The 19,976-nt window shown below is 47.2% G+C and overlaps 1 protein-coding gene across 13 annotated transcripts in view; it reads right to left on the reverse strand.

Moving 5' to 3' along the window:
* The window catches only part of RGS6 (regulator of G protein signaling 6), a 599,839-nt gene that overhangs the window by 69,736 nt on the left and 510,127 nt on the right, over window positions 1-19,976 (reverse strand). For 12 of the 13 annotated variants that reach the window (XM_086709359.1, XM_086709357.1, XM_086709358.1 and 9 more), the window contains 6 exons: window positions 17,398-17,462; window positions 12,955-13,031; window positions 10,498-10,579; window positions 8,840-8,914; window positions 7,097-7,195; window positions 5,900-5,961 (listed from right to left, as the gene is read on the reverse strand). In XM_086709359.1, the coding sequence (XP_086565485.1) occupies window positions 5,900-5,961; window positions 7,097-7,195; window positions 8,840-8,914; window positions 10,498-10,579; window positions 12,955-13,031; window positions 17,398-17,462 (460 nt within the window). The remainder of the gene's footprint in view (window positions 1-5,899; window positions 5,962-7,096; window positions 7,196-8,839; window positions 8,915-10,497; window positions 10,580-12,954; window positions 13,032-17,397; window positions 17,463-19,976) is intronic. The other variant, XM_086709365.1, reaches the window with a different exon arrangement.

A 19,976-nucleotide genomic window follows, 5' to 3' on the forward strand; every position in this document is an offset into this window, starting at 1 on the left:
CGTGCATAGGGGGCTTATATATATGACATATACATGTTCTATGTATTACAGTTGACTCTTAAACAACATGGGGGTTAGGGGCATTAAACACCCGTGCAAGTCAAAAATCCATGCAATTCTGGACTCCTCCAAAACTGAACTACTAATAGCCTACTGTTGACCAAAGCCTCACTGATAACATAAACAATGCATATTTGTATATGTATTATGTACTGTATTCTTAAATAAAGTAAGCTAGAGAAAAGAAAATGTTATTAAAAATATATTTATTTTAAGAGAGAGAGAGAGAGAGAGAGAGAAAGGGGAGGAGCAGAGAGAGAGAGAGGAAGATAGAGAATCTCAAGTAGGCTTTGCACCATCAGTGCAGAGCCTGATGTGGGGCTCGATCCCACGAACTGTGAGATCATGACCCGAGCTGAAATCAAGGGTTGGACACTCAACTGACTGAGCCACCCAGGTGCCCCAGAAAAGAAAACATTACTAAGAAAATCATAAGGAAGAGAAAATACTTTGACAGTACTGTACTACATTTATTGAAAAAAAATTCTTGTATAAGGAGGTCAAACTCCTGTTGTTCAAGGGGTCAACTGTGTATATATATATATATATATATATATATATAGCTAATGAGGTTCTCCTTTTGATAAACCTAGAGAGGAGAGAAATAACAAAAGCAAATTTATAAAACTTTTAGTCCAACCACTTAAAAAAAAAATCTGAGAGAAAAGTTTTAGAATTCATCCTTTCTCCCTTAACCAAAAAATAAAGACATAATTTTGCCCTATATTGTATAGAATATAACAAAAAAGATAAGACAGGTGAGTTGGAGGAAGAAGAGATGCCATCTGTAATGGGTTGAGGGGTGCCTGGAAGGGATCCCCAGAATGATGCACAGATATGGAGTGTGGTTCACAGAGCAGGTAGGAGAGAAGATGGACCCACCGAGTCCAGGGAGATAGGCAGTGAGGGATGGCCAGCAGCTCTGGGACAACAAGGCACAGAGTGGAAAGCATTATGGGACAGTGACCATCATTCCTATTTTCCAGATCTCGCCCTGGTGATCATGTTGCCTCTGATCTTTTTTTTCCCCTGTCACCTAAGGTGGGCTGGGAGAAAGGAAAAGCAAGGATTCGCAGGGTGTCTGGAATCACACAAAAGCAAAGTTGTAATGACCTCTTTGGTCCCTTTTTTCCTTCCCTGAAACAGTCATTAGACATTAAGTTCATGGACTTCTATCACCCTAGCAGGTTTTTAAAACCCTTCAGGGTATCCAGCCCCTTGCTGTCTTATCTCATTTCATTAATTACATTTCATGATCATGGAGGGTCGGGAGGCAGAGAAGGAACCAGCATCCAATTTCAGAGAGCAGCCACGATCCCGAGATGGGCAAGCAAGATGATGGTAGAAAATCAATCCAGCAGTCAGCTGTGCTGCACAAATGGCTCCCAGGGATAGGGCAAGGACAGCCAAGCACACGAGCAGATACAAGATGAGACAAGTCGATCTCTCTGTGTGGGGCAGGGTGGTGTGGTTCCTGCAGTGCCTGGCCAAACTCAGTGCCACTGTGAGTGAGGGGACGTCTCTGGGGAAACCCTAAGAAACACAGACAACTTGGAATTAAAATGTATGGAGTTTTGCATTCCCAAATCGGTTTGTCAAGTGCCGGCCGTAAGGCTTGGGTGAATAAAATAGGGGCTCCCTTGAGGATTCTGGCAAAGGACAGTAAGACCTCATTTACTTGGCACCTTCAACCACTGAGGGATCATAGGTGAGATATGTGACCAAAAGGGGCTCTGAGCAGAGTCTACAATGACACAAACCCTGTTCCTCAAGGCTCATCACCTGAATTCGGGAGAGCCCATCTCTCAGAAAAGACTCTTTACTCCTGCTTTAGAATCAAGGCTAAGGAGCTTGGTCATTTGGTTTCCTGGTATAGTAGATCAATTTAAAAAGAGTCTTATTTCTCCAGCCCTGGAATTTGGGCTGGGCTTGTGACATGTGGTAGCCAGGAAAATACAGCAGAAGTGACAGAGTGCCAGTTCCAAGCCTCAAGAGGCTTCGCTTGCTTCCGCTCTCTCTCGCGGAACCCTACTATTCCCATGTGAACAAGGTCAAAGTAGCTGGAGGATGAGAGAACCCATGAAGGAGAGCCCGGTTGTCCCAGCTGAGGTCATCCTAAACCAGCTGAAGCCGAACATCTGAGAGCCCAGCCAAGGTCACAGAGCTGCCTACCCAGTCCACGGCCGCACACAGACACAAGCACGAGCCCAACAGGGCCAGCTGGCGCATGAACACGTGAGCAGTAGTAAATGCTTGTTGTCTGAAGCCACTAGGTTTTGAGCTTGGGTTGTCCCTCAGCGATATCTGACTGAAACACCTGGTCTGCTACAGATTGTTGACTGGACACAAGAAAACAAACCAACAGCGAAAAAGCAGAAACAGAGACTCAAAGGATGTAATGGACCGGGGCTGTTTAGAAAAAGGGGAGCACTTTGTGGCACATCATAAGACCTTGATCACTGGTGGTTTTAAACCACAGTATAGAAGTCATCCAGGAAAGTTCACTGAAATATAGTGTCCTTTCTTTTAATGTTTTATTTATTTATTTATTTATTTATTTATTTATTTATTTTTAATTTTTTTTCAACGTTTATTTATTTTTGGGACAGAGAGAGACAGAGCATGAACGGGGGAGGGGCAGAGAGAGAGGGAGACACAGAATCGGAAACAGGCTCCAGGCTCTGAGCCATCAGCCCAGAGCCCGACGCGGGGCTCGAACTCACGGACCGCGAGATCGTGACCTGGCTGAAGTCGGACGCTTAACCGACTGTGCCACCCAGGCGCCCCTAATGTTTTATTTATTTTTGAGAGAGAGAGAGAGGAGAGAGACAGAGTGCAAGCAGGGGAGGGGCAGAGAGAGAGACACACACAGAATCCGAAGCAGGCTCCAGGGTCTGAGCCGTCAGCACAGAGCCCGACGTGGGTCTTGAACCCACGAACTGTGAGATCATGATCTGAGCTGAAGTCGGACGCTTAACCTATTGAGCCACCCAGGGGCCCCTTATTATTATTATTTTTTTAAGTTTATTTATTTATACATATAGAGAGAGACAGCGCATGCTTGTACATGAGGTGGGGGTATCGGGCAGAGAGAGAGGGAGAGAGAGAGTCCTAGGCAGGCTCCATGCTCATTGAGGAGCCCGACTTGGGGCTTGATCTCACGGTCCTGAGATCACGACCTGAGCCCAAATCAAGAGTCGGATGCTTAACCGACTGAGCCATCCAGGCGCCCCTCTTGATTTTTTTAGAACTGGGCCTTCACCATCCCCAGCCCTTAGGCCTCTCCCCACCATCAGCTCTCAGGGACCCAGGTGAAAAATGGCGTGGGCCTGTTCTCAGGGGGACGGGTCCTCTGCCTGACCGCTTCTGACTAATTACACCCATCATCTGCTGCAGGGCCCGGGGAACCAGACCCCCGAGGGACTGGGGACGTGTGCGCCCACCTGACACAGCTCAGCTTTCACCTTCGGTAAGCAGAGCAGTCGTGCCCAAGGCCAGCTGCCAGCACCACCTCCCTGTCCCCACCCCCACAGAGCCTCTGACAGGCCAAGGCTCCAGGCTGCTTTATCTCCTGCTAACACCCATCTCCTCTCCCTCCTCCACTCTATCTGGGAGTTTCCTTGCGGTTCTAATGAAAAACCCTTGTGTCACATTGAGAAGTTGCCAGTTATTGCTGCTGGGAATCAAATCCAGTCTCTGCTGGGCGGAGACTCCTGAAGCTTCAAGCTGGGAGTGGGGAGGGGCTGGTGGGAATCATCTCTCTGGGGCCAGGGGAGCTGCCTCTCTGGCATAATGAGATGCCATAATGAGGGTGCTTCCTGACGGGCTGCAAACAAACAAACAAGAGTTCCTGCCAGGTTCCCCGGGCCACCTGGACTGTCTCCCGCCCTGGTCTCAGGCCCCAGCACACCTGCCAGGAGTCAGTGGGCTTCCCTCAGGCTGACCGGTTCTGGCTCTTTCCCCATATCCCCAGAGATCAGACACAGCTGGGTGCCCCTTGTCCTGGGAGCTCTCAGATCATTCTGAGTGCTGGGTAAGGGCTTCCCCAAATCCTTGGAGACCTGATCAGCCCACTTGCAGATTATTCAAAATACAGGCTCCGTGGATTTACCTGGAGCCACTGAAATCGGTTGATTCCCCAGATCTAGGGTTTGGGAAACCCCATCCTTAACTCCTCCCCACCTGGAATGTCCTGCTCAAGACCACTGACCTGAGCAACTTGACCCAAGGAGAGATCCTCCCCTTCCCCCACCCTCACATGCTCTCCCTGGACCGCAAACTCTCACGTGCCCTTGGAAGGCCAGGCATTACTAGCACTGATCCTCCCGGCAACACAAGGACAGCCATTCCTGTCCCTCGTTCACAGAGAGAGAAGCTCGGAGTCCCTGACAGGCTATGGCACCAATGGAGTCAAGGTCATCACGGGCATTCTCTGGGACAAAGGCAACCACAGTGAGACCTGAAAAGCAATTTTAGAGCCTGGTACATGGGAAGCCCCACGTCACAACAGTGGGGGATGGGGGGTGGGGGGAGGGGGGAGGTGGCTCCGTGGCCCCGCAGAGTTAGCCGCAGATATGGCTCCACAGCAATTGGTGTCTAAGTGTAAACTGAGTTCCAGCCACCGGCCACCTTCTGAAGCACTTGCATTAGGGGAAACGGGAATCTCAGTGATGCTTACGGGGGCGATTTTGCCTCCCCTGGTCCTGCCCTGGGAACATCTGGTGATGTCCGAAGACATTTTTGTTGTCACCATGGTGAGGTGGGTTTTGGCATCTGGTAGGTAGAAGTCAGGGATGCTGCTAAATAGTCTAAAATGCACAGGACTGCCCCAAATGTCAATAGCCACACTACCAAGAAGTCCCGGAATAGATAGGAGGGGCCATCAGAGATGTGGGCCAATCCAGGGTGTTCATTCAGATTTTGGTTTTGGGAGTGGGATTTTCTTAGCCTCGATTTGTTGCTATTTATCTGGAAAGAAGATGCAGGCCCACCCCAGGGGCCAGCAGAGAAAGGCCAGCAGGTTGGATGCACGGCCAGACCCCTGTGTGAGCTGGGCTTAAAGGACCTACTTTACTCTGATATCCAATAAATGCTAAGACCCACAGCTTAAGCCGTTGATCCCTCAGACGCTGGCCATCGCTTAAACGGCAGCATATGGATGAACAAACGTGCGGTTTGGGACTGTCTGATCAGATTTATTCCAGGACAGATTCCCCAGGTGGTCTCTCCTCGGCACTGAGATTTCGAAAAACAGCCCATTTAGTTGACAAAATGGAGTCTCCCGTGAGTTAACAGAGTGGGAGTGGAACCAGCTACCGGTGCAGATTGTAGCACAAATGCTCCTGAGGAAGCCAGGCTGGACGTGCCAAATATTTTCTTTACAGTTGATTTGATGCAGTTCTGTGGTTGATGGTGTGTAGAGGCAGAACGCCTCCTGATGGCCGGGCCCCCTCCTGTTTGCGCGGCCAGCACCTCAAAGGGCATACGTAATTTCTTTCCCCCTATAAAGGGAATCTGGGTGTGTTATGGCCGAAAAGGGAGCAATTCCATTTGAATTAATCAAGGGTCTGAAGGCAAAAGTGCATTGCGTGGCTTTTAAGGACATTGTTCCCAGATTGACAAGGTCCCGTGGCCACCCCCTGAAAAGCTTTCGCAACAGAACATTTCTTGACATCACTCAAGGGAGGTCTGCTATCTTAGCTGTGCTTGCACGAGGCCTGTGGTTTTCTCACTCATCAGTTTAAGAAATGACTACGGTCTGCCTTTTGGCACGCCCCCATAACATTTCTCCTTTGTTGAATTAGAAGGAAGCAGTAATATGATGGAGGGGGAAACATACCTTTCAGCCACTTTGGACATTTTTAAACAATGTCTGTCAATCTGTGCACTCAAAAATGTTATCTGGGGAAAGACAGAACAGAGGTGTTAGGGCCACACTCGGTTTTTTCCCCTTCACCCCATGAACCCCAGCCTTGTATTTCCGTCCAGATGCAAGCACCTCCTCTGGCCAGCCTTGGCCAACCCTTCAGCCTTGTATTCCAACGACCATGTGCCCTTTTGGGAATTCCCACCACACTCAGGAATCACAGTCTACAATTTACCTATGTCAGTATTCTCCTGTGCTGTGTTGTAGCCTACGTCTCGACTTCCAAAGGCGATTGCAAACTTAAAGGCGGTGGCGTATACGTCCCGCAAAACTTTGCAACGCTTACAGGAGCCGTCAATATCCACTTGGACTAATTTCTGGTGATTTCCCTCTGCACACCCTTCACACCTGCGTCACACCCACATGCTTGGTGCACTTTAGACTAGAGTCATCAATACATCTGTTTCCTCCCCTGGACCCCCCAACCTAAACTTGTCAAGGGCTGGCACCTAACAGTTCATGCCTTTGGATTGCCCCCAGAAGTCAGTAAAGCATAATGTGAAGAGCAGACCCTAAAGTTCCTTCCTTACCAGTGAACCCTAGAAAGGAGTCATGTAATTAGCCATTGTCTGCCGACCTGGGTTGACCAGTTAGCTTCCCATCATGAAGGGAGACAACATGCAACCAAATAATGCTAACGTGGCCCCGGGAACAGAGCTTTCTTGCTTTATAAGCTTGCCTTTTGCGTCACAGCAATAAAGTCGGTGGCTCCTAGCTGGCTTACTCTGCAAGTGCATCACAATTGTAAGGACTCTGTGACACCAGTCCCTCCCCCCCTGCGGCCCCCACAACATTCTGTGGGAACCCCGACCAGAGCAGTCACCCCCAAGGCATTGGGGTAAATCCTTCATGCCCTTCTCTAATAACTACTGGGGGGGGGGGGGACTCTGCCCTTCTCTAATAACTACTGGGGGGACCCGGTGGAGAATTTTTCCTCTCAGGCTTCCACGGTTGTTCACACTCAGCACTCAGGGGTTCAAGTCATTCACAGCTGGGTTCCACTGTGGTTTCCAGGGACTCAAAGCTCACTCAGCCTTCAGAGGTGAGCATTCAAAGGGCTTTCAAACTGGCCATGTCTCCTCCTGGGAGTGTGGGAGTCCATTCATTCACCTGTTTCCGGATGTCCTCTTTTGTAGTTTTCCTGATTGGCTGACTGGGTATGTGCACGGGGCTTTGCGACTGGGACTCTTCAGTCACACCATACACTGACTAGAGAAGAAGGAAGAATATAGAATCACGCACCCACAGAGTTGCAGGGGGCCTTAAAGGCAGGCAGTGCAAGCACTCATTTGATGTTTCCAATATCCTCTGTGACAACCTGACAATAAGTGGTCAGCCTCTGCTTAAATGTCTACAGTGAGGGGAACTCTTCCTCTTGAAGCAGCTTTGTCCTATCTTTGGGTTACCACTATTAGACAATCTTTCCTCTCACTAAGCTGAAGCGGTCTCCTTGAATATCAGTGTTTCTCCAAATACGGTCCATAGACCGTCTGCAAAGAATCATCTGGGAGTCCTTGGTGAAGACGAACACTGAGCCCCACCCCAGACCTACTGAATCAGAGTCTTTGTGGGTGGGGCTCCTGAATCTGCACTTTTATCAAATGGCCCAAGTGATTCTGAGGCATAAGAAAGTTCAAGAACCACTATTGAAAGTTATGCACATGACATGCTCATCTAGTATAAATTTGAGGTGGCAAAGTTTCAGATTTTTCTTCCTTTTCAGCCAAAGAGCTTTCCGGCCTCAGTTTCTCCACGTTGCTATGGCTGCTGATTAAGCCATTCCTTGTGCTGGAGACAGATGAAAAACAACCTTTGCTTTGGGAATGAAACAAAACCCAGAAGGGTATGCAACGTATAGCTGAAATCTATAAAATCAAGAAGGGCTCAGAGTGGAGGTGAGCTCCACGAAATTCTGGAATAGTGGAATTAGGGGGCCTTTAAAGATGAAGTGTGGATGTCTTAAGAGTAACACTATAAAATATCATAATACAATACAAGATAGCATAATCATCTCAGTAAAGAATAAAATATGTAAGTAGATTCAAGAAGTTGATATATATGTCATGGTGTGTGTGTGTGTGTATGTGTGTGTGTGTGCGTGCGTGTGTATATGAAAATGGAAGGATTGGAAATAAGAAAGAAATAGGAATGTCCGGGGGCACATCTCTAACTTTTTGAAGTTAATATTTTGGAGGACAGACAGGTTCTCCTCCAATATGGTCCTGGGTGCCATTGTGAGATGGGGATATAGCCGTCGTGGGGCAGACGGAGTATGTCACCCCTGGGTAGGCCACGGCTACTGCCCCTTCCAGGATCGTGAAACACAAACGATCATTGGCCCATTCACAGTTGAGCAAGATGGTGTTTCGAGTTTGAGTGATCTAGCCATATAAAAGCCTTTCAAAGTACTAAGCTCACCTTCACCGGTGGGATTTTGATACTTTTTGTTCCTTTAGTTTCTTTTCCTCCCCAGAGCCAACGGCTACTTACCCTGCAGACCTCAGTGCACCTGAGCCTGCTTTGGAAGCCCTCTGGAAGCCCCCAGCCCGGGGGGCCCCCCTCCCGGCCCTCCTGTACCATCCTGTATTTCCCTAATGCAGCCTTCCTGGTACTGTTGCCTGTTGGCATGTGCGGGCCGTGGGCTTCGTGAGGACTTGTCACTGTATTACAGCAGCAAGAAGGGTGCCAGGTACGTATCAGCCACCCCACAAATATTTGCAGAATGAATGAATGAAATGGTTTCACAGGACAGAGTGGGGTAGAATTAACACATAGCAAATTACTGCTTGAACAGTACCAGAAATGGAAGGGCTATTTGCATCAAGAATTTTTAATTCAGCTAAACTAGCGAACCTTCTTAACCTTTTGCGGGTTCTTCAGACGCCGGCATTTTCTGATATCCATTTCTGTTGTGTTCACACAGCCTGGCTGAGAAAAAAAAAAAAAAAAGAAAAGAAAATCGTATAAATTACTCAGTGAAAATCACACATTCCAATGTGACCCAAGTGACACCGTGAGACCCAATCTTTGTCTTTCCCATTACAGATAATACATGATTGTCTCCATTTTGCCACTTACAGTTTCTCTTACAAAGACGTCTCATCTTTAATACGTGTTCCTCCACAAGTTCTCACGTGAAATAATACAAGCCTGCCTCACGCTGTCTAGGGATGACATGGAAAGGACAGAGTGTGCCGTTTATAAGAGTAAACAGGTTATTCAGAAGGGCCAGATAGTTTCAGCCACAGCCTTTGTCGCTACACATAGCTAACCATCTAAAAACAATCCAATACCACGATGGGGAATTATTATTATCATTATTATTATTATTTTGGTTTTTATTATTATTGGTATTTCTTATTTTATTATTATTGGTATTTATTAATATTATTATTATTATTATTATTTTGGTATCCTCACTCTGGTTCCTTTTCATGAGGGAAATGCAAGCTTTGTTTTAATAACAGGAAATCAGAACTGCATCGAACCTCATTATTCACGGATCTGGTCTTTGTGAATGCACCTACGAGCTATCATTTACTTCGAACCCCCAAATCGGTATTGGTGGTGCATTCGTCATTCTTTGTGGACCTGTGCACAGTGGCAAAAACTGTGAGACATGTGCACGTTCCTGGCGAGGCTGAATTAGCCGATGCTCTGCCTTCTTGTTTCATCTCCTACTGTAAACAAATGTCCTTTTCAAGGCCTCTTTGGTACCACCTTTTCCATGTGTCTGTGCTTTTCGTTGGTGATTTTGCTGTTTCAAGTGGCCCCCGAACGTGGGGCTGAAGTGCTGTCTAGTGTTCCTACGTGCGACAAGGCCGTGAGGTGCCTGGCAGAGACAACAGGCATGTCAGGTAAGCTTCCTTCCGGCGTGAGCTATAGCGCTGTTGGCCATGAGTTCGATATTAATGAATCAACGGTATATATGGAATAAGCTGTCTTTAAACAGAAGCAGAATTGAGCCGTGGTTACGTATTGGTCACCTGAAGAAAATGCTGTGACCAGAGGATCACAGGAACCTAACCCTGTATTTCTCCCAGGAAAATGGCTCAGCATTCGCTAATTCAGCGGACCTGGCAACTTTATAGAACGTGATTACCGTGAATACCGAGAATGGGCTGCATTTGGAGATTATTCTAAGTTTTGGGGTCGAATGACAGTAGAAATGGAAACTGCTTATTTTGTAAGCAGTAAACCTCCGGGTCCAGAGGTCCCCAGGGGCACTTCCCACAGCGCCCCTTTTCCAAGTTCATATTGTCATGGATGAATACTTTTTAAAAGCTGGAACTGAGATACATTCCAGACAATCTACTGAGGTTATGCTGACTGAATGGGAAAACCAATTTCACAAAGTTTAGCAATTTCCTTTAGTTTTAAGAATGAGACACCTGGTGGCTAAAGATAGTCTTTTCTTTCAAGCGAAGGAAGAGGGAAAAGTAACAAAACAAAACAAAACAAAACAAAAAAACCCAACCAGAAACATAGAGAACCAAGCAGAGCTTTCTCACCACTGGCCTGTGCACATCCCAAAAGGCCCGTTCTTGACTATCCAAAATTTTCCTTTCTGTCTTGTCCTTTTTTCGATCTATCCTGAAAGAGCAAAGAAAAGAAATCAGAGGCTCCTGTTTCTAGGAGCTTGGTGAACACAGAGCTCTTGGCACCTGTGTGACCCCTGCTCTCAGCACAGCTGTCAACCAGGGGCGGATGGTTCCCTCAAGGAAACCTCAAGAAGCCCACACATGGGAAGAGGACTTGTTTTCGCCTAGACTGTGAGTCATCAGAGAGGTGGAATGAGCATGGCGGACCCAAGGAGAGAACCAGAATCCGGCTGTCCATTTGAGTGATTAAGACTTAGATTATTCGGAACTGAATTTTCTGTGGGCTTGCCCCCACCCCTGTCACCGTGGATCCTGCATATTCAAATTATAGGAAAGGATATGGGCTTGTGGTGTTCCATCCTCAAATTTGAAAGCTGGCTTTAGATTCAGAGTCAATAGAGGTGTCTTCAAAATGCTGCAGTTACGTGTTTTAAAAGTCACTGAGACCATCTGGCTTTCTAAAAGCAGAGTCATAGCCTTAGCACGTGACAAGATCCAGAAGGCAAATATCACTGGCCTCAGCTCGGGGAGGCACACATTGCAAGAGGGAAATCACAGGTGACAAAGATGGGTTCTTTATGTTCTGATCAGAACACAGATAAGAGGTTTTTCTTTTTTCTTTTTTTTCTTAAGCCTGTATTACTTCATAGTGCCTCTCTAAGTAAAAAATAACAGATTAATTGTCGTGTAACTTCTGGTTCTTGGCTCTCTTGGGAACACTTTAGTTGACTGATCTGAAATAAACCATAATCATCCTGTGATTTTTGTGATAATTACTGGGTACTTCAATGGCCCACAATTATAAAGTAGTCGGGAGTTAATCGGAAAAGCTAATCGAGAAATACCATATATGTACAAAGTGACGATTTCCCCTCCTTTTTTAACACATGATGCCGTGTGATCCTGAAAGTGCAAATTAGTGCTCCTCTTTGGTTCCCAGTGGCTTCTGGGTCCACAGGCTCAATTCTGCCTCCTTCCCACCCTCCTACTTGCTCTTTCCTCGGGGGCCACCATGGCTGCAGAGTCACAGCTCAGCATCCGATGCCTGGTGCCCACCTCCTCCTAGGCTGCCGGCAGCACCGGGGTGTTCTGCAGGAGTGTGAGTTCATGGGCAGAGGGGAAAGCCAGAGAGTGCAGAGGGAGGGCGAGAGCAATGGCACCGTGCCGGCCACTGGACTCAAAGACGTCGGGTCATTTCCAACTACGACCACACCTGTGATCAAGGCTCACCCGCACAGCCGGGAACCAGCCCAGGTGATGGGGCTGCAACAGTGCCCATGGAGTGCGGAAGGGGTCCTCTGAGGACCCACGGGGGGCTGCTCAGGGAGAAGGTGCTTGCCTTGGCCTAGCTCAGGGTCCCTTTCTCATCCCCCTCCTCCAACTCTTAACACTCCCTGCAAAATCAGAGACCATTGCTGGAAAGGGCCAGAAAGAACCCAACCTGAGCAGGTTCATTTCCCAGGACTGAAAGGATCTGGTTGACAAGAATGTTTGTCGGCAGGGGAACATTTAATGCCCACTTCTCATGTTTCCTTAGAGGGGAAGGGATTTCCACTCTACTCCCTGGGAGGGAAACATGTGGGGAAACACTCCAGCTAGTCTCTCATCTCTTGTACTCCGGGGGAGAAAGAGGGCCTTAACTTTACTGGCTGATCTGAAAGAAGAAACTGAGAAAGCTCAGGTCGGTCCTTGCCGGGCCCTATGTTCTGGCACTCTGTTCACTCCGCACACAGTGAACTTATAGGGGTCGACTCTGAGCTGGGGTGGGGGGTTCTGCAGATATCCAGCTCTGCCCAGCATGGGTGAGTTTAATTCCAGGGTCAAGAGCTGTAGTCACAGATCCAAAGTCATGTCCTATAAACTGGCTTGTATCAGTAATAATCCTAACACGTTGGACTCCAATGTCTGACTTCTGTGATTGGTTCTGGACCCCTCCCCTGGGGGAAAGGGGAGAGGGGTTGGCCTCCCTAAAACTCCAACATGATTTCCTCTGAAGACAAAGTCTCCAGACCTACAGGAAAAGTGGGTCTGATGTTTTTCAGCTCCTAAGCACAGAAGAATAATTGGAAATCTCTTCAGGAAATAGGGACATCTTCTAACCAGAGTTCTACGCTGGGGAGCAAGCCCATTGTTTGCCAGAACACACACTTTTGAAATTATTTCAGAGTGCCATTGATGACGAAGATGAAATTTATCCATCTTGACCTTGATTTCTACTCTGCTGCCCTCATGTAAGATGATAGCGTCTGACCACAGGTGGCCGGCCATGGAAGGACGCCCCGCCTTGGTAATACCAATCTCACACCACCTCCATAGTCCAGAGAGTTTTTTTTTCACTTTCCCAGGGTCTCTGTCAAGTTCACCTACTTCACTTGTGCTTCTGCTTGCATAAAGATGAATTCCCACTTCCTTGCGAAGGCCCTCTGGAGTCTTGCTAAGTTTTCCTAATGAGAAATGAAAATCAACGAGAAGGCATTAATCCTTGTAAGTTTGCACATCGACACCTATGCTTATTACAAAGCAGTCATCTATTTTGGTTACTCCCAACAGAGCGGCAGAGCCCCCACTTTAAATCCACTGGATGTGAACCCAATGTGATTTTGCACCAGACCCTGCTGTACAGAGTAGGACAATTAATATTCATTTACACCCCCATTAAATCTGAAGTCTCTGTGGTTCACCTGATTCCTCTTCTCTTGTGTGTTTTACAAGAACACAACTCACATAGCGCCTGTCATCAAGGCCACTGAAGACAGGAAGAAGGCTTTGTGGCTATTCACGCCACATTTGGGGAAGGGACGAGGGGACTCTTTGCAGCCTATTGGACATCTGCATGAGGAGAACCACGAATGGATTTCTCAGGACTTGTCTTCCAGCAAACGGGTCCAGGAAGGTGGCAAGAAATTAGAATCCTGATGACCTGGCACTCATGCCTTTGGGAGTTTGGGGTCAAAAGCGAGAAAAAAGGGAGTGTCTATATTTGTGACGTTTGTGAAGGAAAAGCCAAAACCAGGAAGAAAGAAAAGGCATCTAGGGTTGCCTTTAGAGGAAGAGGGGAGAAGCCTTTTCTCTAAGTCTGTAGGCTTACCTGGTGGCACAAAAGGACAATGAGGAGGGGGTGTTTGACAGGTTCCCTAATGAGCCACCTAATTCTGATGGAATGCAAGGGTAGAGCCCACATTATGCTATGTATTTTCATAGAGCTCATGCCAACGCTAATTGATTACCCTCATTAGTGGATTATTAATATAAAAAGAGCTTCAGTTGAAGATCAACACACCTAAACTCAGTTGTTACCAAGGCTCAGTGTACAAGTACCTCAAAATAACTGTTCCTTTGATTTTTCCACTGTTCATAGGAAGCAAAGGCCGTGATGCCTAAACATCAATTAGGGAGCAGTGAAATAAATTATGACACAGTCATGCCATGGAATACTAGGCAGCCATTAATGGGGCACCTGGGTGGCTCAGTTGGTTGAGCGTCCGACTTCAGCTCAGATCATGATCTCACCGTCTGTGAGTTCGGGCCCCGTGTCGGCCTCTGTGCTGACAGCTCCGAGCCTGGAGCCTGCTCCGGATTCTGTGTCCCCCTCTCTCTCTGCCCCTCCCCCGCTCACGCTCTGTCTTTCTGTCTCTGAAGAATGAATAAACCTTAAAAAAATTAAAAAATAAATAAAAAATAAAAATAATAACGTGGGCGCCTGGGTGGCTCAGTCGGTGAAGTGTCCGACTTTGGCTCAGGTCATGATCTCATGGTTCAAGAGTTCAAACCCTGCGTCGGGCTCTGTGCTGACATCTTGGAGCCTGGAGCCTGCTTCAGAGTCTGTGTCTCCCTCTCTCTTCACCCCATCCACTGCTCACTCTCTCTCTCTCTTTCAAAAATAAACAAATAAAAATAAAAACAATAACGTGGATATTATTACTGATACAGAAAGACTCTCAACATACTACAGTATATGATCAGGGAAAGAAGCAGCTTACTGAACAATGTTCAGGGTATGATTCAGATTTTTTTTTTTTTTTAAGAAAAAATGCATGTGCAGAAAAAAGGATAGGGGAGAAGGATTGCAGGTTCTTTCCTCTCCTTTCTTTGCTGGTTGAATTTGGGTTTTACAGAGAATATGCCATCAGAAAAAAATGAATAAAATTACTGAATTTTGAAAAGAAATTCTTTTAAAAAAATATCTAACCACTTTTAGGCAGAAATTCAACCCGAAAGAACATCTTAATGCCATATTCTTTACAAATACCAAAGTAGAACATTCTATGGCAGGAGACGAGACAATTGGATGAAATATATCAGGAGTTGATGCTGTCTCGTTTCTGTTTTTCTAAACATGGAAAACATGGACAATTTTCTTTTTTTTCTAAAACATGGAAAATACAGGGAAGAGAGACAGAGGGTGGAGGGGCCCCCTGTTTCTGCAGGCTGGGTCTTTCTAGTAGGTTGTGTTAGGGAAGGGATGTAGCGCCTCACAGTGGGTGCCCAAAAATAGGACAGTGGTCTTCTGAGAGAGGGGTGACAGCTGACACGTGAGGGGACAGGAACAGGATGCTCAGATCCACAGAACAGCCACTGTCGGGTTTGCTTGGGAAGATCATGATGTTCCTACCTATTTATGTTTTTTTTTAAGTTTATTTTTGAGAGAGAGAGAGAGAGGGAGAGGGAGAGAGAGAGAGAGAGAGAGAGAGAGCAAGAGAGAGCAAGAGAGAGAGAGAATCCCAAACAGTCTCCACATTCAGTGCAGAGTCTGATGTGGGGCTCGACCTCACAAACTGTGAGATCATGACCTGAGCTGAAATCAAGAGTTGGATGCTTAACCGACTGAACCACCCAGGCACCACTCCCCCTCGCCACAACATATTTATGTTTAATGGCTCTCACTAATAAGCACACTTTGGCCAGGTCCCGAGGCCCTGGGTCAACTCCTGCACTGTGTTCTCCAGTACTGTTTCCCCATTGGCTTGTGCACAGGTACCCAAGAGCGACAAGGTCTGATGCAGAGGGCCTCACGCTTGTGGGAGACTGAGACGGTGCAAGAGGGACATTTGGAAAGAAGACTCTGGAAGTCCTGTTAACGCTGGTTTATGGGGGAAGGACTCCTCACTGCTCCACTGCTGCTCCTCCCCACCCCCCACCCCCCCAGCCCTTCAGTCACTTGATGGCTCAGGAGCTCCCTTGCCTTCTGGAGGGCACGTGAAAATCTGGGCAGTTCCCCAGATTCTCTGTGACGCGCAATAAAGTTTGGTTTGGGGGGAGAGATTCTGTAACCATAAATTTGCAATATTTAAAATAGTATCTGAGTCGTCAAGTTCTCTGTGCCTTGGCTGTGTTAAATGGGAATGGGTACGCATGCGGCAGGGCCTCTGAGTTTCGCAGGGGTCACATCTTGTGAAGGAAGGTGGTGCAGGAGGAAAACTGGAAGAGGATACCCTTTCCATCTGACACGTATCTTATCTTCCGGGTTGAATTTGGTCCTTAGATTCTACATCTACTGCCAAGCACAAGGGAGGTGGGTTTGGTGATGTCATTACAAAATTATTACATAGTAAGTTTAAAAAATTCTCATATTATGAATCCGCCCCCTCTTTTTCCTCTCGGTGCACAGTTCTATGCATTTTAACACATGTATAGATCAGATTCTCAGAACCCCCACCACGATCGGGATACAGAATAGTTCCATCACCCCCAGAAAACTCTCTGAGTTATCTCTTTAGAGCCACATCTTACCCCCCCCCCCCGTAACTTCTAGCAATCAGTGATCTGTTTTCCTTCATGATAGTTTTGTATTTATGAGAATGTCATATAAATGGAATCGCACAGTTTGTAATCCTTTGAGACTGGCTTCTTTCACTCAGTGTGAGGTCTCAGAGACACATCCAAGTGGTTGTGTAGACCAACAATCACTCCTTTTCACCACAGAGAAGAATTCCACTGTTGGGATGTAATGATGTTTATTTAGCCGTTCCCCTCTTCTAACTTTTAAAAAAATATTTATTTTTGAGACAGACAGAGAGAGAGAGAGCACATGCACAAATAGGTGAGGGGCAGAGAGGTTGGGGGGGGGAGGGGCGGGCAGAGGATCCGAAGCAGGCTGTGTGCTGAAAGCAGGAAGCCCGTTCGGGCCTCGAACTGTGAGATCATGACCTGAGCTGAAGTCAGATGCTTAACCGACTGAGCCGCCCAGGCGCCCCTAGCCATTCGCCTCTTAAAGTGCACTTGGGTTGTTTTCAGGTTTTGCTCATCACAAACAGGGGTGCTGTCAGCAGGGTTAGGGTGTGAACGGAAGTTCTGATTTCTCTGGGGTGCCTACCTAGGAGTAGGCCTGCTTGGCTGTGTGGCAAGTATATGTTTACTTTTGTAAGAAACTGCCAGACCATTTTCCAGGGTGGCTGTGCCATTTTGCATTCCCACTTGGCATTATCAGTACTTTTCATTTTAGCCACTCTACCCCCAGAAGTCTCCCCAGGGAGTTAATCTTTGTTTCCCTAATGGCTGATGCTGTTGAACATTTCTTAATGTGCTTATTTGTCATCCTACGTCCTCTCTGGTGAAGTGTCTGTTCAAGTCCTTTGCCCATTTTTGAGCTGTTTGTTTTCTTATGGCTGAGTTTTGAGAGCTCTTTATATAAAGGTGCAATTTTATTGCATGGGTAGAGGAGGTGAGAACAAGGAGGGGAAATAAAAGACACTTCCTTTCCACCGCCTGAAAGGAACAAGGGAGAGAAAAAAGGAGAGAGAAGCAGAAACAGAGCTGCAGATAGGGTTTTACTCTCCTCCCACACCTAAGCTACAAAATAACCATACTTACTGCTTCATAGTCTGCCAGTTCCAGCCTCGCTTTATTCTGCATTGTCCTCTTACAGAGATAGATGGCTGAGGGAAGAAGAGAAATTACAACACGTGCAGACCCAGCAGTGTGGTGGCGTCACAGATCCACCCATCTGTCTGTCCATCCGCTCATCCACCCAGCCATCCAGCCAGCCCTCCCTGTCAGTCCGGTGCTGCACTGAGCCGAACATCCTTCCATGTGGAAGCCATGATGCCTACCCTCCAAGAATCTTCCTTAAAGGTCAGGATTGGAGGAGGACTTCATCTTCTAGTCCTGACCGCTCCCTTTCACCCTCCTCATTCTGTTCACCCAAGCATCCTCCACCAGGGTCATCTTTCACAAATAAGATCATGTTACCTTCCTGCCTATACTCCCTGCATTGCCTCCTCAGTGACCTCAGAAGAGTAGTCAGGCTCCGTAGGGTGGCGTGCTTGGTTCTTTAAGCTCCAGTCTCCTTACCTTGCCAACCTCTTCCCTCCCTGCCTCCCTTGGGCATGTGAGGCTACCAAACCCTTCAGTTCTACTCCTCTGCCCATGTGTTCTCCACATGGAAGATCTGGCAACCTTCTACTAATCTTGGAAGACCCAGCTCAGTGTTCCCAATAGCGTCTACTCATCCTCACCCATGGAACTTAATTCCAGTGCACTGTAATCATGGATTTACCAGACTGTCCCCAGCTCTAGGCGGAGGGCTCCTCAAGGGCAGAGGCTGTGTCCTACTCAGCTTGAATCCCTGCACCTAGCACCAGGGCCGGCCTACCAGGTGGAATGAATAAACAGTGGAAATGGTGGACATCTTGGGTCTCTCTTCCCAAGCTAAAGAAGGGTTCTTGGCCCTCAGTTGCCAGAGGATTCCTTCTCAAACATGCCTTCATCACTTCCTCTCCATAGCTCTGCTTCTTCAATATCTCCCTCCTTCTCCAGTGCCAAGTAGAATGATCCAGGGAAGACAACAGATGAATGGTATGAGTGACCAATAGGATGGCCAGGAGACAGGGTCAGAGAGGACCTGTGGCTGACCTGTGGTTTGACAACTTAGTTGTAGTAGGAGAGCTAGTTAACTGCTTGCTGGATCAACAAACCTCCTCCATGTGGTCTGAAAAATTTGCCGATGGCAGCTTACAAGATGCTGGAACCTCGTGGCTGGCAGCCTGCTCTGGTATGCTCACATTTCTGCTCACATCAGTTGAGCTGTATGTGGATGAGAGTCAGTTGTGCTTGTTCACAAGTCTGTTTATGTCGGGCACACTTGTTATTCTAATAATGTAATTTCACCAAATATTACATTTCACTGATGAAATTAGTGTGAAAAGAGAGAGTTGTTTCTATGAGGACCCAGTTGAATGGTTTGGAACAACTTGATAACGAAGAGTGGGCTAAGACAATTGCTAATGAGTTTGCTAGAGGTGAAATAACTGAAAAAAAAAAAAGGGGGGAAATAATACGAATATGAAAGGGGTCAACATACAGGTTACTTCCAAAGTGTTTTCAAATTCTTGATGCATTTCAAAGGTGCCCAAACTGGATGGTTTGTTTTGAGTGTGGTTGAATTAAGAAAGAAACTCAAATTATTAGGGCCCATAATCAAAGAGAGTCTTTGGTCCGATCTCAAAAAGCCATCGAATGATTGTTCTTTTGTATAGCTTATGTTGACAGGAAGTGATCAGGTAAGGATGTATCTCTTTCTCATAATTCTCTGTTGACTATCTTTTGCAAGAGCCAGGCAGGTACAGCTCTCCATTATGTCTGATGAAGGGGCGTCTGCTCTATTATAAGATACCTCTTTCGGTCTCCTGGACCACCATTTAGGCAGCCTATGGAATTGGGAGCCACCTAAAGAGGAAGCCTGCCATATCACCAGCCCCACCACGCTGGTCTCCTGACTCAGGAGCAGCACAGCTCAGTGGAGGTGAAAGCTGTTTTGAACACTGCTGTCGCAGACGGTATGTTGTACTGCTAAATGTAAAACCCCGGGAAAGTGCAACCCAAGTTGGGCTACGGGCTTTATTTAAGCAGAAGCATCCTGAGACATTTCTAGCACATCCGGGGCAAAATGAGCCAGCTAGGTTGTGAAGTAAAACACCACACGTGGAATGCAGAGCTGGTTCCATTCCTGATGACCGCGAGCTACACGGTCACCTGACTTCAGCTTGCTCCCTCTGTGGCCAATGCCACATGGCAGGGGGTCTGTTCACCCCACCTAGGGAGGTAGAATGTAGCTGTTGAGTGGACCTTTTCTTGGCATAGAACCTGGGGCTTGTCTGCACTGACTAGGGTGCCTTCAACAGTGCTTGCTGTGACGCCGGACCAATCAAATGACCACAGACAATGACAGCCAGTCCTACTACTGGGCATCTGGGGGCCTTGCTTTAAGCTCACATGTTGGTTTTATCTGGGTATTTAATTCCTCATTGAGAAATCGTTGTCTCCTTGCCCTCACACCTGGCAACCCCACCTCCTGGCACATCACTCGGATGACCCGCTGCCATCTCAAGCTCACCGCATCTCACCGCGATATAAATAGAAAACACAAAAAATGTTATGAAGTGAATGGATTC

This window comes from Puma concolor, chromosome B3 (assembly GCF_028749965.1).
Source record: "Puma concolor isolate L17-30 chromosome B3, mPumCon1.1.hap2, whole genome shotgun sequence".
NCBI lineage: Eukaryota > Metazoa > Chordata > Mammalia > Carnivora > Felidae > Puma > Puma concolor.